This window comes from Anas platyrhynchos, chromosome 5 (genome assembly GCF_047663525.1).
Source record: "Anas platyrhynchos isolate ZD024472 breed Pekin duck chromosome 5, IASCAAS_PekinDuck_T2T, whole genome shotgun sequence".
Taxonomy (NCBI): Eukaryota; Metazoa; Chordata; class Aves; order Anseriformes; family Anatidae; genus Anas; species Anas platyrhynchos.
Window position 1 is genome coordinate 59304267 of NC_092591.1, and position 27967 is coordinate 59332233.

At 39.6% G+C, this 27967-nt stretch overlaps 1 protein-coding gene across 4 annotated transcripts in view; it reads left to right on the forward strand.

Annotated features, from left to right (window-relative positions):
- Window positions 1-27967, forward strand: part of SPON1 (spondin 1) — a 427336-nt gene that overhangs the window by 157251 nt on the left and 242118 nt on the right. For 2 of the 4 annotated variants that reach the window (XM_072039262.1, XM_072039263.1), the window contains one exon: window positions 16421-16451. The exons of the other annotated variants lie outside the window; for them this stretch is intronic. In XM_072039262.1, coding sequence (XP_071895363.1) covers window positions 16423-16451 — 29 coding nt within the window. In that variant the 5' untranslated portion in view covers window positions 16421-16422. The remainder of the gene's footprint in view (window positions 1-16420; window positions 16452-27967) is intronic. 4 annotated transcript variants of the gene reach the window in all.

Genomic DNA, 27967 nt, shown 5'->3' on the forward strand with positions numbered 1-27967 from the left:
GCAAGTCCTTTGCTGTGGATACAGCACAGCCTACCCTGCCCTGTTATTCCTCTTGGATATCAGACCCAGGGAAGAGCCACTGCCATCCCTTTTTTATCTTCAGCTTTCTGGGGGCAGTGGGTCATGCTTGTCTGATGCACAGGGCCCCCTACCACAGGTAGTCTCCTGCTGCGTGGGGTTATTGTGGATATTTTCTGTCTGTGGTCCACGTATTAAACTCACATCTATGTAGTTTTTGGCAGAAAGTCTCATGGACCTCGGTCTTTTTAAAACTTGAGAAGTGCTGAATCTCAGCATAGTCGCTGCAGATTTCCTGCAGATATTTCATGCAGATTTGTTTCAGCAGTCAGATTTGGTTTCACGTTTCACCATAAAAAATTGGCCAAATGTATAGCAAATGGAAACCAGTATAGTTTTCCAGACAAGAAGCTCATACTGTTTTATTTTAGCTTACAACAGGACACTCTTGTTTATGGGGGATCAACGGACGTAAAACACTCCATGAAAACATTGCTTTAGCTAATAGGATATTAGAGTTTAGTTTGGACATGGACATAAATAGAGGGTCTCCACTGGGGTCTTTTTCAAGATATCCTACAGAAAATAGTGCATGAGAGTGTGTGTGTGTGTGTGTGTAAATCTAGGAATAGGAGAAAAATACTGTAGCAATAATGTCTGCCTTGAATTGAATTTATCACAGTACAGGCAGCTCAATGCAAATAGTACCTATACTCCATTGTGAGGTCTTACAAGGATGGCTCTTGCTGATTCTCTGCCTTACTGCTAATTCCATCCATCAGAGATGAGAATTGTTGTAGTTTACTGATTTCTTTCATACTAACTGATGTACAGATGTCATTTTAAAAGGGAATAATTCGAAACCGGTTTAAATTTAATAAAACCTCATTTAAATAAACCTCATTTATAAAAGGGGAGGGTGATCTCAGAAGTGAACTGGATTTTTAAAGAAGTGTTACTACTCTTTGGCCTGTTCTTGAAGTATAAATTGAAATTCTGTTAGCAGCAACATCATGGATGTACGAAGGCTTCCCCTGATGGAAAATCTATATTGAGACTTTTAATTAGGAGATGCTTGAAATGAGGCAAGTTGCTTATTTGAAAAACAGGACATGATCATGCTATTAGAAGTGCAGGCTACAGTACTGCCCTTTTTATCCGTGTGGACTGTTGATCTGCAAAATGAATATTTGCCTTCAATCTCTGCAGCATATGGGAGAAGGCAGAAGACAGGCCACTACCCTGTTTGACTCTGCAAAGCAGATGCTTAGCTGTATTTGCCTTCTTCCATTTGAATAACTTACTAGCATCAGCTTGAATAAAATAATACATCTATGTGGTTTATTTTATGTATCAAAAAGATTTGGATTAAGCCTATGAACCAGAAATATTGGAGGCAGACAGGGAATCTTCCTCTTTAAAATCTTGTAACTTAAAAGTAATCCTATGTTTAAATCTAGGCATATGGAAAGAAGAACTTGGACTATTTTCTACCACTTATGCTAATCTACCCATTTTTCTTGTAATAGAGAAAGTTGTGTTAGGGATATCTTATTTCAACATATTTTTTCTGAAGACTTAATAGTGAATGCTTTTCTGAATTGATGAATATACATGTTGACTGGATTTGCATTTAATGATTCAAGAAAAAAATGTTCCCATTTCTCAGTTCCTAAAACTTCGATAGCAATTTAACTAATCTTTTTTTTTTTTTTTAAGAATGTAGAATTATTAAAGTTTATTTAAAGAATAAGTCTGAAAACCAGACCTTTAAAACAACTTGTTACACCAAATGGATGTTAATCATTGATGTCTCCCTTTGAAGGTGTAGTCTTTGTCCTTTGTAGAGTCTAAGCACTCCTTGGAGTGCTATATAGTTTCTTTAGTAACTATGAATAAAAACATACAATTCCATGTAGGTTTTCCTTCTGCAGGCTTTGTTTTAAAATTGTTGTGATTCAACCAATGAAATATAAAAGGTAAAGATAGGAGATTGAATCTGATACTTAAGTTCCTTAAACTTTAATTTAATTAGAACTTCTGTTGATACACTTTTATGCTAGGTTTTAATTTGCATCATGGCAAAAGAGTGATTTTTAAATGGAGAAAAATTTGACATATCCTTGAAAACTTGGCAAGTAACCTCCCTCTTACAGACAGCTTATAACAATCAATTTCACAGAGGGGGGTGGTAATTCAGATATCGTAGATCTGCAGGGCAGGGAATAAAACTGCTTTGACATCTTTGCTACCAGATCAGATCTGTAGATGCACTAACCTACCAGCTACTGGAGAACTGTGTGCAGAAGGCAACTCATTGGCACTCCAAAATCAGCTGCTCGCCTTTTTTAGGGATGCATAGTAGCTTGGAAAACATGGGCCATAGGAGATTTGGTGTTTCTATGCCAAATGAGAGTTCTTCTAATCTTGTGAGGGGTGAATAAATTTGCTTTAAGCTGATTTACACTGGCAATATGCTCAAAACAGATGGAGTACATCAGTGCCTTGATATAAAGTCTCCTAATGAGCACTGCCAACCAAAGGAGCCCCACCACACAATGCTGCAGACACTGTAGTCACACAGAACAGCACACTAAGTGGATCACATCTGTATAGCAAGGCAGACTTTTATCTCCATTACTCTCTTTCCAGCTGTTACAAAAGCTGGACGTAAGGTTCATTTTTCCCTGACGGTTTATTGCAGAAACAGTGGTTCTGCAATGGTGGTTTCATATAGTTTACCTAGATTAGAGGGACCTAAAACTGACTGTCACTTTGAACTGTGCAAGATTATGCAGCTCGAGCTGTCAGTGGTTAGGAGGTTGAGATAAGATCAGTTGCAGAGCTGCCACTTTCTGATCTTGGTTACTCCGGTGCATATGTATACCCTACAAAGTAATCTAAATAGACATTCGTATCCCATTATGTATACAGGCAAGTAACCGTTTGAGGCATTTGTGTTTTGTTTAATTTCAGAAATAAATGGCTTTATTTCCTATGATAAGACAACAAGGACATACTGGCTAATATGCTTTTTAAGTAGTTTTTGTGTCAAGATGCAGGTAAAAATAAATATTAAAAATGCTAGCTAGCTTATACAATATGATTAATCCTGACATTAGTGTAACATGCAGTATATTTTAAAAAGAGAAGAGTAAATTTAATGTTTTAACACCCTTCAGCACATGCATTACAGTTGGGATAACATTCTTGTTCAGCTATTTCAGCTTACGCTATTCCTGTGCAGTCTTTTGATTCTTGAAACCAGTATTGCAAATCAAATTAACATTTGTGGTGTTGATCATTAGCTACAATATATTAGAGTAAAAATGCGGGAGGGAAGGAATTAGAGGACAGTATTGGTTTTAGATGCTTTTGCTATGCTTTTCTTGCACAGCCTGTTCCATGAGGCCACTCAGTTTCCTAGCTCTTCTTTCACCCTTGCAATATTTAGAGGGGGGTGTGTGTGTCCTTGCAATACAATAAGTTGCATCCTTTTAGAATCTCATGGAATTCAGAAGTTAAAACTTAGAAGTTGTTAGAGTGAATTCATTTTATGGTAAGTAAAACAATTGCAGCATTGATGTTCCCTCCCCCCCGAAGGAGGATTAGTGTAAGATGCTGAGGACATTGCGTTTTTCTCTAACACAATACTCTGTTGTTCACATGTAGAAGAGATGCCCATTAATGGCAAGTGGTATATTTGTTTTCCCACCAAGGCCGACACACAGTTTCAAAGGTCAAGCACTGTCTGATGCTGCATTTACAGGCTTAAACTTCTCTTTTCCCACAGTGGATGAATTTGTATGAGACTGCTTTTCCAATAGCTGGAATGTGTCTCGAGCAGTTGTGCTGCTGCTTTGCTTCACTCAAAGCTGAATGCAGCACAAGTTACAAGCTAATTAGACTGTCCTGTTAAATAATGCAGTGCTTTCTGGGGGAGTGGGGCAGACCTGGATAAGCATAAGCAAATGCCTCAGGTTAGGAAGTTGATTTTTTTCTTTTTTCAAAGAGCTGAATTGAGTGTTTCGATCCTCACTCTGGCTATCAGGTGAAAATGCAGCATAAGAGCAAGCTGGGGGGTTGTGTGTTAATTTTTATGTTTTCATTTTACACATTTGATATTTCCATAATCCATATTTTTTCCAATCCGTGCCTCAAATCAAGATGTTGGAGAAAAAGAGCATCACTTGGGAGCTTGGGTGCTTACTCAAACCAAGACCTGAACTTTCTGCTGTCTTTCAGTCATTGCCTCCCCTGCCTGCCGGTGGTTGGTGAAAGCTTTCTGTCCCTTCCCCTGCTCCCCTCATTAAGCAGCAGGCGCTGGTTCTGGCCAGGCACTTTGTACGTCAGTCACATAGGGCCTCTTCCCTTAGCTGTGGCAGGCAGGCGAGATAATGTCCTCTTGTATTCAGGCAAGACCAAACTTGGTGAGGCATAAAATCAGTTATTTCCAACCAGCTTACTTTTGATTGAAGGAACAGCTTCTAGTCTCACAGCGAGAGGACTAACTTGTCACTTACTGAAGCAATTTACCTGTTCCAAAGGGAGCAGCAATTGTTTCAAAGAATGAAAGCAGCCACTGTCAAAAACAGAAGCTACCCAAACTGTATAGGATTATCCTAATATTGCTTAGGAACACATCACCCTTCTTGTTTTGAAGCTAGCATTGTTTAAGAACTTTAAGAAAGCATTTAATTAACAACATAGAAGGGAAAATGAGGTATTTAAGTAAAAAAAAAAAGTTTAATCATTTATTATAAGTGTATTCCAGAATTAATTCAAGGTAAGATTTCGACCAGCAAAAGTCATGCTACTGAGTGCCTTTTTGCTTTTGAACAGTTCTGCAGTCAGGAGGGTGAAATTATAGTGCTTTTAAGAAAATTAATTATTTTTAGTTTATTTTTACTGCACATCGTTTCAAAGAAATGGCGTGTCGCTGACCCCCTTCTATATTATTGTTCCATGTGTTAGCTCAAGTGCAATAATTGCTTTTTCTTGCAGGCTGAGTGAGGCATCGACCTGTGAAGTATGAGTTAAAGTTCAAATTACCCAGCCTTTGTTCTTCGCTTTAGACTACCTGCTCTGAATATATAACGTGACCAGTAACATATCAAATAAGATGCCTTAAAATATATATTTTGCAATTCTCCGGGTAGATTCTGGGCAGGATACAAGTACAGAATGTTCACCTTTAAATAAACACAAGAACTTGATGATGTGTTAGTGCTGCATCCTATTTTATAGCCTATACGTTCCCTTTTCTGTTTTCTAACAGACCAGTCTCAATACTAAACTGTACTCTGCACTTTGAGATTTTTCTTATGAGAAGTAGCAAAACCCGCTTTAGTTTATATGTTGATTTAGCTGTATATATTGTGTGAAGTATTTTATGGTCAATGGGTTGTTATTACACGACACGAAATAAGATTGTCACAGGTATAGGCATTGACTATCCCATTGAAGGTCAGCATTGTGTCATGTTTTTTCAGCACTTCCATCTTTGAGTTCAATGCTTGTTATTATAGGTAAGCTACAGAATTGAAACAAATACATAGCTGAGCTTGGGTATCAGGGAAAGGCTAGGAAGAGGAAAAATAATATCTGTATGTTGGCAATTCACTGCAACTCCCACAAAGAATTGATTGACAGGGCAGCCTGTCATGTCTTCCCTTGTCCCGTTTCCAGTAGATCAGTCATGCTACGTACTGGAGTGGTGAAAGAGTGAAGCTTTATTTAAATCACTATAAGATAATTAGATTAAATATTCAGTAGCATCTTGATTTCCCTCGATGGCAACATGTTGCCATATCTGGTGTATTGATTCAACCCAATTACAATCAGATGTGTAGAGTAACATCCTATTCCTCGGAGGCTGCAACTGGTCACTGAGAGTGAGGTGGCTGCAGTACCTTGTGCTCTTGTTAACGTGCAAATCCAGTCTGTTTGGGGCTGTTAATCTGGTCCATTCTCAACCACTGGCTTTCCCTGTGCTACCCAGTGAAGAAACCATTACTCCACTGTCCAAAGTCTGTCTGTTGGTGAATTCATCTGTGCCTAGGTAGAAATATCCCCACTGCTGTTGAGGATCCTGGGAAACGGCAGGCAAAGCTAAAACCGCTTACTGAAAAATAAGTGACCAAGCCGTGCAATACGTTTGTGTGCCAGCTTTGGTCAACATTATTCTTTGCCTGGAGGTTCTACGGTTAGACCAGATTTTCTAAAACGCTTCAGTAAGAAAGAAAGGGGGGAAAAACATTTTTAAGTGGTGCTGACGTGTTGTTATAGTAACACCTAAGGTCTAATAATCTGAGGCAAAACATTTTGAATGTTTGGCCTCTTGCAATTTTCTGGTAGCCCCGCGTTCCCTTTGTGTTATTTCAGCACCACTATTTCTCATTTTTATTAGTGATTTGGTGATCTCCTGCTAGTGAATTCTTCATACTTTTTTATGTGGACGTCCTGAAGTTTAATTATAAACGGCTATACTGATTGGGCCAAAGATCCACCTAGCTTAGTGTCTTTGATCCAGCAATATCCTAAAGTGAGAGGCTAGGGAAGAATGTAAGTACAGGCAATACTTCACCGAAGTACTCCCCTCGTCTCCTAACCACTCGTGGCTCAGTCTTGCTATTCCAGAAATGGTTTCTGCGTATTAAGTTGTCTTCGTTGGATTCTGTTCCAGGAACCTGGTCATTATTCTCTGAACCTGTGTTAACTTTTAATATCTACTATTAGATGCCAGAGACTTAAATCAGAATAAGGGTTAGAACTGGGGATATTGGATGAAGTAATGTAGTTCTGTTCTTGTTTCAACCGTTACTTCACTGTGAGACTTTGGGAAATTATAGTCTCTCTAAAGGTTTAAATTTTGTACTTTTAATACATGAATAATAATTCTTAGAAGTCTTCAGAGCTTTTTCTCTCTCTGAGAGTGCCATGAGCAGAGCAAATAAAATATTATCATTTACCTTTCTCATCTGTGCTCTTCTATATCAAGGAAGCACTGGGAGAGAAACACAAACATAAAAGGAGAAAATTTATTCCCTTTAAAGAAATGGTTGAGAAACTCGATGCAAGAAAGACTAATGATATGGTATACTTTCTCCTGATCTCAATTTTAAGCACCTAAATCGTGTCTCTACCCACACATTTATACCAGGTGTAGCAGAAGGAAAAATTGTTTTGCAGCCTTGTCATAAAGAGCCTATAAACTCATGGAATTGGTTCTTCTCACCAAGTCTAGAAAACTTATTCCATCATGGAGTATAGATCTTGAACTACAAGCAAATGAGATTTAAGGCCTGCCTTACTCTAATGACAGTATTTCATAGAATAGTGAAGAAAAAAGAATTTGAGGGGGCTGAAGTTAGCCCTATACTTACTCTGCAAAAACTATCACAATTATGGCTGTTAAGTGAGACATCTATAGGAAGCAGTCTGAATACAACCCACGGTGGCTGACAGACAGCAGGCAGAACAAGTAGATATTGAAACTACTACTCAGCATGATCCAAAGGCAACTATTTAAAGGCATCAGATTTTTTTTATATATATATATATATATATATATATATATATATATATATATATATATATATATATATATATGTGAGTTCCTAGGCATGTGAAGAACTATCACAGTAAGTGGTCTCCTAAGTGAATGGAGCTGAAGAGCCTGGCTCTCAGTTCATGCTTGTTATTTTCAGATTCTGAAAACACAGCATTTTTTGTTTGTTTACCCTAAATAACTTTATTAGTCTTATCATAAGCTTTTAAACCAGTAGTAGTTCTCTTAAAAGTACTCGGCACAAAGGTGACAGTGTATGCCTTCTGCTGTCCTCCCTCCTCTTTGAGCGTAGAGGCTGAGGATAAGGTTATTGCTTTGTCACCACGAGGACTGTGACCCAGGTGAATGGGTTGTGCAGAGAGCTTCTGCAGTCTCTGTCCCTGGAGGTCTTCAAGACCCCACTGGGTAGCTCCCTGAGTAGCCTGCTCTGATCCAGCTGTGACCCTATTTTGGAAAGCCTCCCGAGAATCCCTTCCAGCCTGAATTATCCTATGATCCCATTCCCATTTGGATAATAGAGGTAACTGGATTTACATCTTCCACATCTGGAATAGCTCCCTACTCTTTGAGCTTAAAACAGAGCTTTAACTTTCTTTTTTCTTTTTTTTTTTTTTTTTTCTGGCAATGTTTTGGTCAGTGCTTTTGGTTAAGAGGACTGAAACTGCTCTCACTTAATGAAAGGATAGTCTAAGGAGACCAAATTTAGGAGGAATTTCTGGAATTCAATCCCACAATAACAGAGGCCTCTATGATTACTCGGTGACGTGTCTGCAGAGTCAGGATTTCAGATTTATTTTTTTTGTATTTTCCTTCTAGCTGAGACTAGACATCTCCTTGCTTAGTGTACGGATTTTAGGAAAAATTCCACTCTGCATGCAAGTCTGTGGCACTATTTCCAAAGGCTTACAGGAAAGCTGGAGTGTAGTTGGAACAGTTTTTCTTTTCTGCTACTGAACTGGCTGCTGCTCTCTGAGAAGCCAAATTACTGTTAACACGTTGCTTGAATGTTTCTGATCTGTTTTCATTCAAAACCCAAACAGATGAGCTTGGAACACCTTGAATGGCAATTTCAAATAACCTGGCTGTCTTCAGTGTAATCTCTTGTGGTAGTTTAACTGCTGGGAGATTGGAGGGGGCTAACATCTTAATTTGCTGAAGCTGTCTCCAAAATAGCTGCCCGGCTGTTCTGTGATGGGAGGGCTAAGATTCAGGCTTCCACCTCAGAGACAGCTCTCATGGCTAAGTGCTTTTTTTCACCATTCCTGGCTACCTTTTCCCTCCTGTTTCTCTGCTGAAATGGTGGTTTTGTCTCTGCACATTACCAGGTATTTGCGGAGGAGCTATCAATCAGGACTGCCCCAGCTACCACCATTTTATTTTATTTTTTCTCTTTTCATTTCTGTACTGGCATAAGGCAGCGTTGGTGCTGAAGCTGTGAGAAATACTGACAGTAAAATAAGATTTAGACTTTCAGTTTCATGTATTGGTAGAAACTTTTATGAGGGTTTGGAAACAATAGCTGAGCATATTTGCATGGATGGAAGAGCCAGTTTACACACCTGCAGCTAGTTGCTTTATTGCCTGCTAAGACTTACCCTTCTTTTTCCAAATAAGCCTTGAGATCTGCATGACATTATTTCCATGTATTCATTCTTAAATATATCATTAAGGGGGATAAATGAGAGTAAATATGCTATATAGATGTAAAAGACCTCTAAGCAGGGTGCTCCATGAAACTTTAAGAGATGGTGGCGGATGACTTTCAGACTTCTCCATGAGGGTGTTCTTTGTGTAGGGCATGTATTTAAGGAGCATCCATTAGCACATTTCTGCAGGGAAAAGGTACTGCATCAGACTGCATACTAATGAACAAGTTGCTAAATGTGAGCTAGCATCTATTGTAACAAGGAAACAAGTCAGGTTTGAAAACCTTTGAGATGTTTTTGCATATTTTAGTGTTAAACACTGCAAATGCTATTTCAAGATCATAATTGCCTTTCTCTGACACAACAACATTAACTCTTGGTTAATGTTTTCTAATGCCATGTGTTTTCCTGGAGGCAGAACTATCTAATCCAAAACCTCATCATTCCTGCACTGCTTTTTTCAAAGAACTATTTCAACAAAACCTGACTGGCTGAAAGGAAGATGTCTTCTAGAGTAATCCTGGAATAAATGTTCTGAAATATTAGAATTAGAATAAATATATTTGAATAAGTAAATCAAACTCTCTGGAGAGTTTGACTGGGGAGAGGGGGAATGCATGAAATCAGGTATTACAGGCACCTTGGGGAACAAAAATTAGTATTTCCAAGTCCTTAGCGTGTGCTTTTAAAATATTTTTATATATATAAAGTTGAATTTTCAAAACAATTGTGTAGAAGATTTTTTTTATTTGCTTAAATAAACACCTTTAGTTTTAAATATTAATTTCTATAGCTGTTGAAGGTGGCAATGACTTCTTGTTAGAGAAGGAGAGTTAGTTTTTGCTTTGTGTTTTCAAGGAATTTGTTTCAATTTCACTATTTTCTGAATACCTCTTTACGTTCAGAAAACCTTCTAGCCTGTAAAAATAAAATTCATGATATTAGACAGTAAGAGACAACTGAACTCTTAAGCTATATATTTTCAAATCTGGAATAGAGCAAAATTCTCTGAAAATACTCTGCTGCTTTTTTGAACTTTTAGCATTAGTGCTGTAATTGCTTTAACAATACAAAGAGATGGTTGCTTTTTTTTTTATTTTTATTTATTTTTTTGCTATTTTACTTAGCAAACTACTGGTTGCATAAGCTAATAACAGTGACATTAAAATTCGAGAAGCGCCATCGTATGCTTTTGCAAGTTTAACTTATTCCAGGAAAGATCCTTACAGCGTTGGCTATTAGTGATTCTGAATTTAAGCTGATATTTGCTATATAGGCAATTTACTCTTACTGTTCCTCTGCTGTTTGAATTAGTCACAACTTTTTAAAAAGGGTAAACGCTTTTTTTTTTTTTTCCTCCTTGATATCTGACAGAGGGGCTTGCAATTCAGTGATGTCACACAGCATTTGTATGTATTTATCTACTTGTCACATTTTCATATAAAGGATCCCAGTCAAGGAGGAAAGTTCTCTTGTAGAAGGAACTCTACTCACAATGAAAGAGGCTGCTTCCCAGACAACTTTCACACACAGGATCTGTCTCTGAATGCCTATCCTCCTCCTTTGTGCTCTTTTATTTCGCAGATGTGTATTAGCAAAGAGAAGTTGATTGCAAATTAATTGCTTTGCTTTTTCTCACTGTTTTACTCCTGCACACACTCCTTGTAACTTGTTGTGTAAAGTGGCCTACACAGCTAGCATTAGTTTTGCACCTCTCCCAGGAACAGATTCCAGGCTCTTTAATCAAAACATCTTCACTGCCATTATGATCACCTCTACAAATTACATTCCTAGCAATGATTTCTCAGTTATCGCTTTAAAAAAAAAAAAAAAAAAGAAAAGAAGAAAAAAAGTTTCACAGCTCTTCAGCCCAAACCACTCAATACTGCTGTATTGTTTGGCAAAATAATTAAACTAGAAACTAAGACAGCATTTTCTTCTCAAAAAATACTTTGTCCTTTTCCTGGCATTTTCATACTAACAGTATGTTTCAAGGATGTTAGTCTGTAAAGTTTGCTTCATGATACATCTAACTATTATACTTCATCTGGGTAGAAACAATTTAAAGGCAAAATTTAAAAATGGGAAGTTAAAATACAGCTTCTTAGGCAGAAAGTTTGGATTTTTGTATGTCAGCATAGCTGATTTTTTTAAATTTTTTTCCATGCCCGGGTAGAGTAGTGACTTGTCAACAGCTCAAGTAAATAGTTGAAATAATTATTACTTGCTTTAAAAGATTTTGATATGGAAGGCCAAAGCAAATGTAAAAGTTCCTGTTATTTTGCTAGAGTCTGACAAACGTACCATGTTTTTTTTTGCCTCAAAACAGCATAACCTTAAGCTGAAATATGTGAGTCAAAGAACTGATGTTGTGTTTCATTGCTTTATTTGTATTTTTATAGCTAGGAAGGAAACTCCTAAGAACAATGTTACCTCTAAGAGAAACATTCCAAGCTTTGAGTGTAACTTAAAGGCTTGAAATTTCCACTGCTGTGTGACACTTTTCTGACCAAGAACTGCATGTGAACAACACTTTGTATTTTATCCATTGTCATCCTATGGAGCTATAGTGTAGTCGATTAAAATTAAATTTTTAGTACAGTCATGCAAATATTTCTTTAAGAGAGTTTGGTCTCTAATGTGGCTGATGCATCTATCTCACTGCTATGTTTTCTAAATAAAAAAAAATGAAGAAAATCAAAAACAACTTCACACTAATTATAATGAATGGAAGTGCATGTACTGCTAGTCAGTCAACCAGTAAATGAGAAGCAAGCCTTTAGGTGATTCCATCAGACAGTAGCTTAACAGATCCTTTAGTAGAGGGAGGTGAAGGTTACATGGGCAGTTGAATTTCAATTTACATTTTCAATAAAGGGCTATGCTTATAAATACTGCTGAGTATCTTTTTGTTGGAGCAGTTGGCTTTTTGGGAAGTAGGGCAAATCAAACCTGACCTGTCTGGTGGCTTTCTACGTTGGAATGACTGCATCAGTTCACAAAGGAAGACTGAATGATACCATCTACCTGGACTTCTGCAACGCCTTTGACATGGTCCCACGTGGCATCCTGATCTCTACACTGGAAAGAGTTTTACTTGAATGATGGACCAATTGGCTGGATGGCCACAACCAGAGTGGTGGTCAATGGTGCTGTGTCCAGGTAGAGGCCAGTGATGACTGGTTTCCATAAGGGGGTCTGTCCTAGGCCCCATGCTATTTAATATCTTTATCAGTGACATAGAAAATGGGATTGAGTGCACACTCAGCTAGTTTGCAGATAACACCAAGCTGAGTGGTACAACTGGTAGAAGGAAGGGGCCATCCAAAGGGATCTGGACACGCTTAAGAAGTGGACCCGTGCAAATCTAATGAGGTTCAACAAGCACAAGGTGCTGCACCTGGGTTAGGGCAATCCTGGACATGAGGACAGTCTGGGAGAAGAACTCATGGAGAGCAGCCCTGCAGAGAAGGACTGTGGGATTCTGATGGATGAAAAATGTGACATAAGCCAGCAGCGCATGCTTGCAGCCTAGAAGGTCAACTGCGTTGTGGGCTGCATCAACAAAAGAGTGGCCAGCAGGTCGAGGGAGGTGGCTGTGCCCTTCTGTTTTTGTGAGGCCCCATTTGGAGTGGTGCATCCAGATCTGGGGAAGCCAGCATAAGAAAGATGTAGACCTCTTCTTTATAAGGGGGCTTATAAAGAAGATGGAAAGCGACTTTTTACGTGGGCAGGTAATACTAGGATAAAGGGGAATGGTTGTAGACTAGGTGAGGGGAGTTTAGATGTTAGGAGGAAATGCTTTACTCGGGGGATGGTGAAGCCCTGGAACATGTTGACCAGAGAAACTGTGGATGCCCCATCCGTGGAGGTGGTCAAGTCAAGGTCAGATGAGACTCTGGGCAATCTGGTCTTGTGGAGGTGTCCCTGCCCATGCAGGGGGGTTGAAATTGGGATGGGTTTTGAGGTCCCTTCCAACCCAAGCTATTCTATGAAAAAAAAATCCTTGTCTTTTTCCTGGTAGGAAAGTCTTCAAACACTTGTACATATGCCTACCTTTTTAGGCATGACTTCTTGCTAACAGAAATACTTAGAATGCAATTATTGACAATGAAATTAATCATGGGCCTAACTTTGAGGATCAGTAACTTTCACTTCAAATTATTCTTAATGGATTTTGGTGCACATAAAAATCATTGCAAAACTGGCAGCTCTGGAGATTGCTTCCATCTCTGTGCATTTGGAATTGTTACAGCTGGGTGAGTCATTCCTACCTTCTGTGCCACCTTGGTGCTGCCTTTCAAAAGGGAGTCAGATGGTCGTCGTTTTAATTCGAAGTGAAGCTGGGGTAATAAACTTAGAAATTTATCTTTTCTAAGTTATTTCTTTGAATTGCTATGATAGAAAATTTGCAGACACTTTAAACCTCAGCCAGAGCTGTCCTAATTTTACTGATACTGATGTCAGTGGGGGTTTTACCACTGAACTGTAATGTAAGAGAAGTGCTGAGCACTTTGAAATTCACATTGAAGAATAGTTACATGCATGAGTGCTGTAATCTTATACCAAATATTGCTTAAATGACATTAGGGAAGCAAACTGACCAAAAGGAGACACTGGTACGGTACCCTTAGCATAGCTTCACTCAGTCACTACGTAATAGGATATCAAGTTTTTAAAATAAACCAATATTTTGTTTGTTTATTTAGAGACTCCTGCAGATTCACAGCGTATTATTTTGTGTTGATTAAATTTCTATTTTAAAGTGTATAAAGATACAATACCATTTTTAATGAAGTTGGTTCATGAAGATTTCACGCTTTTATTTATTCATAGATGATACTATTTTATTGCCTTCTTGTCGAGTCTGAATATATGCTTCTGTGAAAGAAGCAAGGCTCCTCTGAAGCATTGCTGTTGGAACAGCAGCAATGTTTTTGGGCAATACGTGAAATGGACATCTAAATTAGACATGCCACAGAACAGTGGGCTGGTAAGGTTATTTTGGGTAACATATCTGTGCAGGCAGTGAGCTTTCCCAGTGTTAATCTTAGCAGAAGAGAGGCTAAATGCTAGCCTTTTGCTTTCTATGGATCTCAGGTTCTTCTTGATTTGAAGCAATATTGGAAGCCGGACTATGGCCAGTTGGCCTTGGCTGGCTGCTGGGCTCTTCACTCCTTCATTCCCAACTCCTTCAACCTCTCGCCCCTCACCCCAAAAGCCACAGGGGCACAGGGAACAGGGGTTTGTGGTCAATTTGTAATGGTGTAACTTGGCTGCCCATCTCCTTGCCCTCCTCCCTTGCTTTGCCATGGTCCTCTTCCATGAGCCCCTGGGGCAGTCCCCTGCAGCCCCTCCTCCCTTGAGGTCTGCAGGGCTGCTTCTTGCACTTTTTTCCTCAAAGTCCCCCAGGGCTCTCTGCCCTTGCCTCACAGGTGTTCCCTGAGGCACCACCAGCAGGGCTGATGAGCGCAGCTGCGGCCTGGAGCGGGGTGGCCGCCAGCCATTGCCGCCTGCCACAGGGCAGCCATGGCCTCTCCTCACAGCGCCGCGCCTGCGCCCGACGCCTTCTCGTGTGGTGTGCGTGGGCCAAAAGCCACCACTGCATGCTCCTCTGACACAAAAGAGTTTTCAACAAGGTGTGTGATCTCTTCTGAGGGCATACGTCCGGCTTTCCCGGTGTCCTTACTTTAATTTAGAGGTACGTGCTAAAAGGCCTTGCTTAAAACTCAAACCAGTGTTAGAGTTCCAACCTAAAGATTCAAAAATAACACCATTCTTTTTGTTCCGGGTATTTCCATAAGTTTCTGGAATTTTATTTTTGAGGCCTAGTCCTGAAACTGCTAAAAGTTTTCTTGTCTTTTCACCTATCTAAGCCGTCTCTCGTACTATCCATTTTCTGTTGGCAGTAGTGCTGCTCGAAATAAGCTGCTGTGGAGGTGTGATCTTATCAACCCTGGGATTGTCCTATTTTGGATTTGAACCTACAATTTGTTTATTTTTTTCCTCACTGTGACAAAAACTATATAGAGAGATGTGAAGAGCCAAGAGGTGGCTTGTCTTTAATCTTTAGAAACAAACAAAAAATCCGCCTCAGAAACAAAACAACCTGCCACAGATATATATATACATATATTATTTTTTTTTTCCTGTGAGAATTTGGAAGCTTTAGCTTCCATATTCTGTGGAAAAAAAGAAATAGAAATTAAAAATCTTTGTTCATCTTCACTTTCTATGAAAATGCACTTCCGTTATTCAGTTTGAATTCATCAATTCCAGGTTTCAGTTAAACATGCAATTATAGGATAAAATGGTCTAGTTTTCCAAAGAAACGTTTATTATTTCTCCGTGAGGAAAAAATTGTTTAATTCTTAGTCACACAGAATGTTCTGTAAGCGTGGTGTTCCTGTGGAGCAGTGTTTATTTAGGAGTTGTACTTATATCACCAAAATTAAGGATTGTTTGAAATGCCTTACAGATAGCTGCAGCAGTGTCAATCATTGAAAGTAGATGTCTTTTTATAGAATACTTCTCAGGATGTCGTCTTGAACTTTCCTGTGAATTTTACATAAAATAAATTAGTTCTTCCATCAGCCAGTAAATTAGAAGATTGAAGTGAGTAGCTGTTCAAATCAACATGTTGTTATCATTAGGTACCACAGATACATATTAAAATATGGATATATTAGCTGCCTTTCCTCCTCATTCCGTTGTACCTAATCATAAGGTTGTCTCAGATGCCTGATTTGCAGCCGAGCTGTAATGACGGCATCATTCTCGTTGGTGTGCTCTGAAGGCACAGCTTCGCTGAGCTGCTCTGGCAATGATGTGATTGAAGTAGGAGATGGAATCAGACTTAATGAAGTAATGTTCTGCTCAGACAAAGCGTTTCAGGAAAATGGTGTTTCCTTTTGTTCTGGTCGTTGTTTAATCTTTTGCCACGTAACTACGTATAGCTTTGTACACTTAACTTTGATCAGCTTCAAATGCAAAAAGAAAATCTCTGTGCTGAAACTTCATAATGTCACTCACAGACCGCTTTCCTGGCGTGTCTGAACTGAAGTGTTCATAACTTAATTTGAAAATTTTCCCGTGTATGAAAACCACCCACTCTTAATTTTTTTTCCTTTGATAGATTTGTACCTGCAATGTGAAGAAACCTTTTTTTTTTTTTTTTTTTTTTTAGAGATGCTGTTAAAAGAGAGTTTGAGAAACATGTAAGTAGGTAAGAAATCTTACATTGGCTTAAAAAAATTTAACTTTTATGTTTTTGTATCAGCTGCAATGATTGTTAATGTGTCCCCTTTTGGTTTAAAAATCAGTGTCAACAGTTTTTTATTGTTTTTTTTTTTTTTTTTCTTCTACAAGTCCACCATGTATAACTCCTATCCTGTCCTAAATACAGTGCCTTATATCCTTGAGCCCAAATGGGAAAAATACGTGATAGGTAAAAAGACTTGAGTCTCTCACTTGCCCATTTCTTGTAAGTAATCTACTTGTATGCTTCTCTGTCATACACAGGCTTTCTAAAATCTCCAGGGCCAAATAACCTTTTCCTGATGTTAAATATTCATAAAACTTCTGGGAACACTTTGCTATTAATGGGAACATCACAAGCACAAGTGCAACTGAAATGCCCTCTTGAAAACTATTGCTTTCTAAGTGATTTAGGGTTTGTCACACAAATATTCTTGCAAGCCTGGGTAGTGGTGTGTAGAGTAATGGATGCTGTTATGCCAGGTAAGCCTAGAGAAATAATTTTATTAAGGTGAGGTGTGTTTTGCTTGGTGGGGGAAAGCAATTCAAGAAAAACAGCAAATTGGTGGGATGTTGTCAAGTTCCAAAGTCAGGAGAGTTTGAGTCAACTTTAAAACAAAACAAAACAAACAAACAAAACCACAAAGGGGAATTAGAAAATTAAAATGTATGCATTAGAATATGTGTGTTATAAAAAAAAAAAAAAGGGGGGGAGGGAGTGGCAACAGTAAAAACTTCAACAATAGAGCTTTAGTGGAGGATTTTTGACCTCATCTTTGACAGCAGTTCATGGGGAGCAGAGAAAAGGTGGCTTCCAGGTAGCCAGAAGTGGCTTGCAGTTAAGATTTTTAATTGTGCATACAATGAAATAGAAAACTCCATTAACAATATTGTTTTAATGCGTCTGGTGCAGTAAAGCTGTTTAATAGGTAAGATATTGGTGGATTATTTATACATGTTTTTTTACATCAGTAAGAGACTTCCAGTATTATTAAGCAGCACATATTTTTGACTCCATATGCAGCAATTAGGGATGAACTTAGTAAGGATTTCTGAAAGTGAAGGGTGTATGTGGCATCAAAGTGTGATTTTATTTTATATTTTTTTTCCACAGAAGTGTAGGATATCGTTTCCTTTGAATTTTTTCTTAAAGTTGAAGGGTCTTGAATTCTAGACTTGTATATTGTGCAGGACTCATAACATAAGTCTTATGACTGAATAGCTATATAAACTTTGTGCAGAAGAAGCCACTGTTACCCCTCTTGGATAGTAGTACAAGTGATGGTACAACTGATAAAGGAATACAAAGGATGATGGAGAAGCTGGTACTTTATATATAGAATCATAGAGTCATTAAGGTTGGAAAAGACCTTCAAGATCATCTGGTCCACCTATCATCCTACGACCAATGTTAACTCACTAAACCATGTCCCTAAGCACCACGTCCAATCTTTCCTTAAACACCCCCAGGGGTGGTGATATACATACAAACTCCTTAATAAATGAGCAGAGGTGGACAAAAGCAAAACTGTTTTGTATCACTGACTTGAGTGGGGTGAAATGTGCAGATATTTCAAGTCATCCTCACCAAAGTTGAAAGAAATGTATACCAGAACTAAATTGTTGATATAAAAAGCACCAAAATCAACGTGCATCTGAAACAAAATTAAAACCGTTGTTAACGATCAGAAACAAACAAAAAAACACACACCACCACTCTTCATTGAAAAATGAACAATTTTAGTAGCCAAGCTTTTTTTTTTTTTTTTTAAATATTTTTAAAAGATTGTGTTGAGGTATTTGTCATTGTGTTTTTGCATTTCTGGACTGTTGGTACAACTTTGCATGAAAGAGTGTTACCTCAAGCCACTTCTGGGGATTTTCCGTTTTGTGGCTGAAGGCAGAAATACCTTTAAATGATGAACCATTCTATGCCACTCTGAAAGCAATGTGTGAAGATGTATGAAGGTAGGATATGCACAGGTGAACGACATTTCTATCTCTGTGCCTGCGTCCCAGGCTATACTTAGAGATTTTTGGTCACAGTACAGGGTTAGCCCCTTTAAATAGCTGTGGAGCAACTGTCCAAAACCAACTGAAGTCACTGAAAAGAATTATTTGCATTATTAAATTTAGAATTGTGCTCAGCTGAGACGAGATGTGTGATCCTGAGTTTAAGCTGATGTCTTGGAGCTTAAAAATATGAAATAATTTATAAACTGCTTTTCAGAGTTTCTTGATCACTAAGTCACTAAGCCCTTTTACTTCGTTTCTTCAAGGATGCTTGTTTCAGAAATTTGTTCCAGAGACTAATCTTAATGTATTCAGGTGAGAGAGACAATTCAGTTTCTGCAAGGTGATTATTATCCCCCCTCCCCAAACAAAACAAAACAATAAAAGCTGTGTTTTCAGCTGTAATCACAAAAAATGAAAGCAGTGACAAAAAATTAACAGCAGTAACATTGATCCAGGATTTGGAAAAAGGAGAAAATAATTGCCCCAAGAACTGCTTATGCTTAGTAGAAAATGAGGAAGTATTTCTGTGGGCTTGCTGGTGTGTTACTTTTAATAGAGCATTGTATAACAACCTCTCAGCTTTTTGTAGGTCACTTCCATTGCTCTGGGGAAAACTCAGGAAAGAAGCAGCACTTGTATTCTTCCATGGCTTTACAAATGTATAGCCTATCAGTAACCCCTGCAAACACATCTGGCTCCAGGACCCAGCTGTGTATGCGCGTGTGTAAATTAGCTACAACTGGCACACAACTCGTGAGGCCAGAGTGCTCTAGATGAGTAATGTCTGCGTTATGGATGCATTTGGAATGGCAGCAAGTCATGCAGGCTGCAGTTCTCCACATTTGGATTACCGGAGAAGTGTTTGTCTTTCATCAACACATGAGTAGGACTACATGCTTTACTGCTGCTTACCGGGTCAAATTGAAAGTTGGAAAGTAAACTCACTTGGCTTATCTCGGGACAAGGAGATTCCTGTAGAAGGAAAGTATGGCTTTGACTGAGGAGTTTTCTTCAGCAGTTCAAAGCCCTAACTGTGAATTTGCCTTTATTTAAAGTAACTCCTAATCTAGAACACCAGGAAGTAACACTTCTTTAAAGCTATCTGGTAAGACATTGTGCCTCAAGGGCACAAAATGAAAGGGGAAAGTGCAGTCTTTTTTTCTTAACCAGGGTGACAGTAAAATCTTGGTTTAACTTGAATTACTTCAGACTCGGTTGAAAGAACACATGAGGAAATACTCAAATTGGGGATGGAGTATTTTGTTGTTTCTAAGGTAGCAAAGGTTCAGGAGACTGTGTAGGGCAGCATGAAAAGCTGTTGCCAAACTCAAAGTTTGGAATTGTTCTGAAATTGTCAGTGTTGTTTAGTTGAGGATGGCTGAGCAGGAATATGCAATCAATGGCTTTGCACCAAAAACAAATAAACAAACAAAAATCAACACCGCAGCTCTGATAAAGGGAATCACAGAATCACAGAATCTCTAGGTTGGAAGAGACCTCAAGATCATCGAGTCCAACCTCTGACCTAACACTAACAGTCCCCACTAAACCATATCCCTAAGTTCTACATCTAAACGTCTTTTGAAGACTTCCAGGGATGGTGACTCAACCACCTCCCTGGGCAGCCTGTTCCAATGTCTTACAACCCTTTCAGTAAAGAAATTCTTCCTAACATCTAACCTAAAACTCCCCTGGCGCAACTTTAGCCCATTCCCCCTCGTCCTGTCACCAGGCACATGGGAGAACAGGCCAACCCCCATCTCGCTAGAGCCTCCTTTAATATACTTATACAGAGTGATAAGGTCACCCCTGAGCCTCCTTTTCTCTAGGCTGAACAAGCCCAGCTCCTTCAGCCGCTCCTCATAGGACTTGCTCTCCAGGCCCCTCACCAGCTTCGTCGCCCTTCTCTGGACCCGCTCAAGCACCTCGATGTCCTTCTTGTAGCGAGGGGCCCAGAACTGAACACAGTACTCGAGGTGCGGCCTCACCAGAGCCGAGTACAGGGGGACGATCACCTCCCTAGCCCTGCTGGTCACAGTGTTTCTGATACAAGCCAGGATGCCGTTGGCCTTCTTGGCCACCTGAGCACACTGCTGGCTCATATTCAGCCGACTGTCCACCATCACTCCCAGGTCCTTCTCTGCCTGGCAGCTCTCCAGCCATTCCTCTCCCAGCCTGTAGCTCTTCTTGGGGTTATTGCGCCCCAGGTGCAGGACCCGGCACTTGGCCTTGTTAAACTTCATACAGTTGACCTCAGCCCATCGGTGCAGCCTATCCAGATCCTCCTGCAGAGCCTTCCTACTCTCAAGCAGATCGACACACGCACCTAGCTTGGTGTCATCTGCAAACTTACTGAGGGTGCACTCAATGCCCTCATCCAGATCATTGATGAAGATGTTAAAGAGGACCGGCCCCAGCACCGAGCCCTGGGGGACGCCACTAGTGACTGGCCTCCAACTGGACTTGGCTCCATTTACCACAACTCTCTGGGCCCGGCTATCCAGCCAGTTTCTAACCCAACGAAGCGTGCGCCAGTCCAAGCCAAGAGCAGCCAGTTTCTTGAGGAGAATGCTGTGGGAAACGGTGTCAAAAGCCTTGCTGAAGTCAAGGTAGACCACATCCACAGCCTTTCCCTCGTCCACCCAGCGCGTCACTTTGTCGTAGAAGGAGATCAGGTTCGTCAAGCAGGATCTGCCTTCCATAAACCCATGCTGACTGGGCCTGATCGCCTGCTTGCCCTTCAAGTGCCGCATGATGACTCCCAAGAGGATCTGCAAATAATTGAATAGGGATTATAGGAATAATTGAATAGGGATTAATACTGCAATGCTATTAGTAAAACTAAAATGCGTATATATGCCTGTAATCCTAAAAATTGTTATAAATCAAGAAAAGGAGTAGATTGAAGTTGCAAATTACGAGATGTAACTTGCAAGAGATAGCAATTATAAATCAGTTAATACTGTAAAAGCATGGTAAATGTTGTCTGGACTCTGCTTCATTGAAATTCTGTGATCAAATTCAATGAAGAACATGGGTAAACACTCCTGAAAGCCCTGTGCCTTTTGGCCAGTTCCTTATCTGCTTGGTATCGTTTAAATCTGTAGGTGCTGTTATGAACTGCCTCGGTAGCTGGGCCTTCTATTTTAATTTAATATACAATTGGGCTGAGGCTTTCAAAGCAGTTCATTGATTGAATTTGATGGAAAAAGAGTAGCTAAATTCCCTGCACGTTTTGAAAATTTTAGCTTTTGGGTATTAGTTTGCAGTCTTTAATCAGTCCTTAATCAAGTAAAACTCTCAATGGGACTTTTGCTTGAATAAAAACTATAGAATTGTATTCATTGGCAAGAAGGTTTTACAGGAAACTGGTTTCTGCAAGCAAAAGAAAATTTATGCAATAAAGGCCCTAAAGCATGTGAGAATAAGCTTCTCTTGGAAATAATAAAATTCAAAGAGCTTTTTATTGGTGATGGTGGGTTTTGGCGAGCAAGAATATACTAAATAACAGGTAATTTGAAATGCAAATAAAATGAAAATATTTGCCTCAGATTTAAATAATTCTTCCATGTATTTCTAGTGGACTTTATATCAGGAAAAAAAAAAAAAACACACAAAAAAAACCACAGCTCTTGTCTTGCATGTGTCCTTGTACTTCAATATTCAGTGACTGTGTCTTGTAGAGATATTGGTATAGGGTGAAGAACAAAACGAGTTCTACTCGCGAAGTCTGTAGATGCATTTTCAGAGAGATGGATATCCTTATCTACTGTGTAAGCACTTTTGTCATCATCAGCATGTAAATTCCTCCAGAGTAGATAGATGTATATGCATACACTAGTATTAATATTTTTGTAGAGAAACTTGTGACTTTAACTAAAATGCAACTGCACTGTTAAAAACATTCCAATTTACAGCCTAGAAAGTAAGTATCAGTTTGGCTTTTTTATTGGCAGTTCAAATAATCACTTATTTTAAAATGAGGAATAGATTTTTGTTCTTTAAAGCAATAAGCAAATCTCAGATGGGGGGAAAAAGAAAAAAAAAAAAAACAACAAGGTGGTTTGCTGAGATTCAAGCTCTACAAGACAAGATTTTAATTTTTTTTAAATAGTTTTTGGAGGTCTACTACCAATAAAGGGCAAAAGCCTCTGGTTTGAAATACGAAGTAAGTGAAGAGGGACAGTCTAATATAATAGTCTAATATAATATAGTGCTGTACTTAAAGAGGTCTGAAAGCTTTGCCACTTAAAGCATAGGAAAACTACAGTTCTGTAAATTCTGATAATCTAAATTCCTGAGATGCACCAATTTTCTTTACAGTTTCTGTTGTCAGCCTTTTTTTGTTTTCCCATTGACGCTTCTGGTGTTAAGCTCCCTTTTGTAAACTTGTAAATGCTGTGAACTATTGGTAACCAAAGGTAGTTTTGAGAAGTACATCACCGAATACTTCCAAAACGCCCACTGCCCTTTTGATTCATTTAGGACATTAAAGGAGAAAAATCTCTCAGAAGGAGGGAGGTGGGGAGAGGCAGAAAGAGAACAGGAAACACCTGATTAAACAACGAAGTCTGTGCTAACGTAGCCTCCTAGCAAAACTGTCCTTCCTAACACCAGCAAATCTTCTATTTGTATTAGAGTTGCTCTAATACAATACACAAATTACAGTGTATGATGAGAATGTTTTCCACTAATGATGCGAAATCCACTCTTCCACCTCCTTTCCCCCAACAGCATGGGGAATGGGGGCTGCCATCAGTCCCTAACACTTTGTCTCTCCTCCTTCACAGCCCCTCTCTGGCCCCGCTCCAAGTGAGGTCCCTCCCACAGGATGCCGTCCTTCCAAACTGATCCTGAGTGGGCTGCCCAGAGGCAGCAGCTCTTCAGGAACTGCTCCAACGTGGGTCCATACCATGAGGTCCATCCATCCCCCAGGAGCAAACTGCTCAGCACGGGTCCCCCAACGGGTGGGTGGCAGCTCCCCCCATGGGGCTCCTCCAGCCATGGGGGGGCTGCAGCGTGGAGATCTGCTCCATGGGTCCCTTTGGAGCCAGCTGAAACTGGCCCTTACCCAACACGGGGCAGCTGCTGGTTTATTCTCACAAAGACCACGCATGCAACCCCCTGCTGCCAAAACCTTACCATGTAAATCCAATACAAATCTACAAAGTATGCAGTATTTTCAGAGGAATTGTGAAAATAATTGGAGAGATCTTCATAAACAAACAGGGATTCAAGAGCAATGTATGTTTATTACAATGTAGATTGTGTCAAACTGACCTGGTGGTTCTTCACAAATTCCAAACAGGGAGATACTATGAATGCAACTCATTTTCTGGAAAATCTTTATTGTTAAATGGGAAATTATTAGAAGGGTGATGAACTGGACGACTAACTAGAAAGTTTTATTGTGAACAAAGGAGAAAAAAACAGTGTCCGTGTCATAAGAGAGTTTTAAATTTCTCCTGATGGAAACAGTGGCAAAGATGAAAATTTCTAGGGTTCACCTGACCTGTGGTGTGATCAAGTCATACATTGTTGTGCCTTAAGTGGTAAATGGGTGATGTAATGCTGCCACAGGATCAAAACTAGGTTTAGGGGAATTCATCTGTAGCTTTACCAAGCACTGAAATTGTCTCAATCAAGATCTATTGAAAAAGCTCATGTGTTATTTATGTCTGTCTGTACAGGGAATGGTTTTCATTGTATGTATGTGCATGGGAACCAAAATGATTAATGAAACAGAGCAGTCACCTTGTGAGGAAGAGGCAAAAAAAGATATCTCCTGTTTAGTTGGGTGATAAGGATGAGGATTGATATGAGCAAGACTCACAAAATCATGAATATGGTAGGTAAAACGTGTACAGGGATGTTATTCACCGAGTCTTGCAGTGCTTGAAGTAGAGTGAAACTCTGACCCAGAAGGGACAGCTTTATGTTCCTATGTTTTTAAGTTTCAGAGTATTAAAAAACGTGGACCAATATATGAACTCTAGTATTTTTAAGGAGAAAATACTTTCATTTGTGTTAGTGCTTTGTCTTTCAGTAAGTTAAGTAGTAGGATAGGCTCTCGGGAGAGGTGGTTCTTATCTTGCATGTCCAGCAAAAATCCTCCACTCTGTCTCAGGATCCACTAAAACAGTGACAGAGCAGAAACAAGCGTTCTGGAGGGGGTTCTCAAGTTACCAAAAACTAGGTTTTAAAATGTTTCAATGCTAATAGGTAATCTCTTTTGTTAATTTACTATGCAATGCATCCTTCAAGTATGGCAGATCTCCAAGTTTCTATAATCTTTTCTTCTTCAGCCTGGCTTCTGTAAAATTGGAGCCTATCCAGTCTTGGAAAGTTGTAAGCGAACTTGTTCAGCTGATTGTGCCCACCTGCCTTTCCTTGCTGGTTTTATTTGCTGTGCTATAGTTTTATCTGTCCCTAAGGCATAGGAATTTACAACTCCTTTTTACTGGACTAATAAAGAGATTTTGTGCAATGGTTTTGGTTTATTATCTGATGCTCTGAAACAGTGCTGCATCAACTGGAAATTGAATTGTAGCAGCATTTTTTGCTTTTGCTGATTCGAGATTTGCCTGTTAGACTGAACCAGTTGCTTTAGTGAACATGCTGCATGGTACATGTTTGTTGTAGGTAGAGGGAATATTCCAGCTTCTCGTGATTCACCACAGATTTTGGTTTTCTTACTGTTCTCATTTTTTTAAAACAGAAATGTTAATTTTTATATCTGTCACTAAAAAGTATGTTAAGACAAAAAATTCGTAATGAAAGAAGGAAGGTGGTTGAACTGCAGTTGCAAATAATTTTAAATAAGCATACTTTGATTAATGTAGGTTGCAGAGATGATCCTCTGTGATGGAAGCTTAAGACGTCAGTGAATTTTATAACAGGAATACATAAGCAGGGGTTTTGTTTTCTTTATCCATCATTTCCCAAACTGCATAAGACTTCCGTTTTTACAGTGGTGTTCAGGTGCACCCAGAATATTCTGAGTAAAACCTCGAAGAATTACTGATACTAGAGAACAACTGACACCTGCTAGCACATAGCTAAGCCCAATGAGTGTTGAGTCACCCATGGTTGAGACTTCAGGCTGGAAAAAAAGGTGAGCTATCCATCAGAAGTCTCTTTTTTAAATTATCATTATTTTATGTTTTGCTAGCAGGGAGCTCTGAGAAACTACTGGGAGGGTTTTTAGAAAAAATGTGACCAGGAATTAAATCCTAATAGGGTAGAAGGGGTATGGGGGGCAAAGTCCTTGGAGCAACTGGTATTCTAGGGGAAAAATTGTTCTGGTTTCCAGTGTTTCATAGCAACAGTCAAATGTGAGAGAATTCATGAACTATATCATGGCGCAGGCAAAGGGCATAAAATCCTTTCGTGGACACTGGCACAAGCTTTGTGGAACATCTGTAAGTCATCTTAGAAACATCCAAGAATTTAAGACTGTGAGAAGAAATTTTGAGGCGAGCAAGCCCAAAAGAATGGCTGAAGATCTGTTGTGAGAGCATTGGTGTTCTTGGCTTTTGGACTCTCTTTTGTGATGGGGTATGGGGGCGTAATTCCTCTCGACTGTTCTGTAACAAAGCTTATAGCAGATAGAACAATTACAGAATTATTGCAAAAAAATATTCATCTGATACATGGTCTAACTAAATAGAGATGGGTCACTGTAAGGAAGGGGAGTAGTTGTAGACATGTCTCTAGACTGCTAACATGGGCACGTGTAGTAGTGGCTTCAGGGGGCTGGAAGTCAGGCCTGAGAAGCGAAGGAGACTTGGATTGAAAACAACAACAAAAAAGCTGTGTATGTTGCTTAGTTGTGCAAGCAAAAAAAAAAAAGTCAAGTGGATGACAACTGTATATACCCTTGTACATGACACCTATTTTCTATTAAGCAACGATGTTTCAAATAACCTGCTGCTTCAGGCTAGAGTGCCTTGTAAAGGCAGAATTATTTCCTGCAGCTGCATTATGGATGATGAAAATTGTGCGGTTCTGTGACTGCCAGTCCCATTAGAGGCTCTGTAGAGATCGATAATTGGTATGACAAATTACGTTCTCATGCTGGAAAACAGATGTTTCATAGCCTTCTAATTAAAAAAAAAAAAAAAAACACACACAAAAAAACTTTTTAGAAACCAGGAAAGATTTATAACAAATACATTTTACATTTTAATTAAATAATTCATTTAACTCTGTCGAGCTTTGAGTTGCAAACTCTTATCTGTGCTCTTTAGTCAATATTCTCAGTATTCTTGTTTTCCTCTTTCTACCTCCATGTTATTGAAGCACTTTTCTGAGCAGTGCCCTGCCAGCAGGGGTTTGTATCAAGCTCCTAGTTCTGGATTACGATAGCCATTACACGGGAGGATTCGTGACTGCAAAACAGATTGGAGGGGTTGGTGGACTTGCGTTGTACTGCACTGCCGTGAATGAACTGCCGTGTACTAGTCTGAAATGATGAGGTGCTGAGTGCTTTGTGTTGTCCCCTTTGCCTCCTGCAGTGGAGCCCTGTAAACATTTGGTGATTACACGTCAGACCTATTTTCAAGAGCATTGGAAGCAGCTCTGCAGCTGTGTGCTTCAGGGGGGGACGTGGGTCTGAGTCCCCCCTGTGTTGCCCCAGGGGGGCTGGTGTAGGACCTCCCTCCTCGACAGGGCCCTAAGCAAGCTGGCTTATTCTTGAAGTTAGCCCTGCTAGTTTCAGGAGGCTGGCTTAGGTAAAACCGTACGTTATGCTATGATTTAATAATTTCATACATCTGAAAAACATCTGTGAGCCTTCTGTGTGCTGGTTTTGGGGAACCCCTCCCACAGGAACTGAAGTTCTCCCAGCCATTGTGTTTGTGGCCTACAAACCTCATCCGAATCCGAGCCCGGATGCTGATCCTGGGTCAGAGCACCAGGGTCCTTCTGTGTGCTTGAACACGTGGACTTTCAAACAAACTTCTTCGGGTACTTCAGTGCCTTCATGCTATTTCAGAGGAGTGACTCACACAATAAAAGGAAATTCTGTAGCGCATGGGCCTACTTTAAAAATTAAATGGTTTTATGAAAAGGAGTTAGGAAATCCAGAAAAAATGAAGTCCAGGGGGGAAGCAATCCCTTATGAAAGTCTTCAGTAAAAACATTCCTCCTGAAGTTAATTGTTATGGAGATGTTGGTCAAAGTTGCCTGCTCTTCCATAGGCATGGGATATGATTTTGTTCACTAATAAACAGGTTATTAATATTCAAGGCCAAAGTCGCTATTTTTGCAGAAAGTAATGTAATTACATGCTGTCCAAATAGGAGGAGGGAGCGTGTTGTGCACGTGGCCAGAAACGTGTGAGTTGATCGAGATGTCAGGTGCTGCTCAGCGCTGAGGATCCGTCATCCGCGGAGTGATCTGTTCCAGCGCATTTTAATGAGCACTGCTGAAGCTGTGAATGGTCTGTCAGCACTTCTGG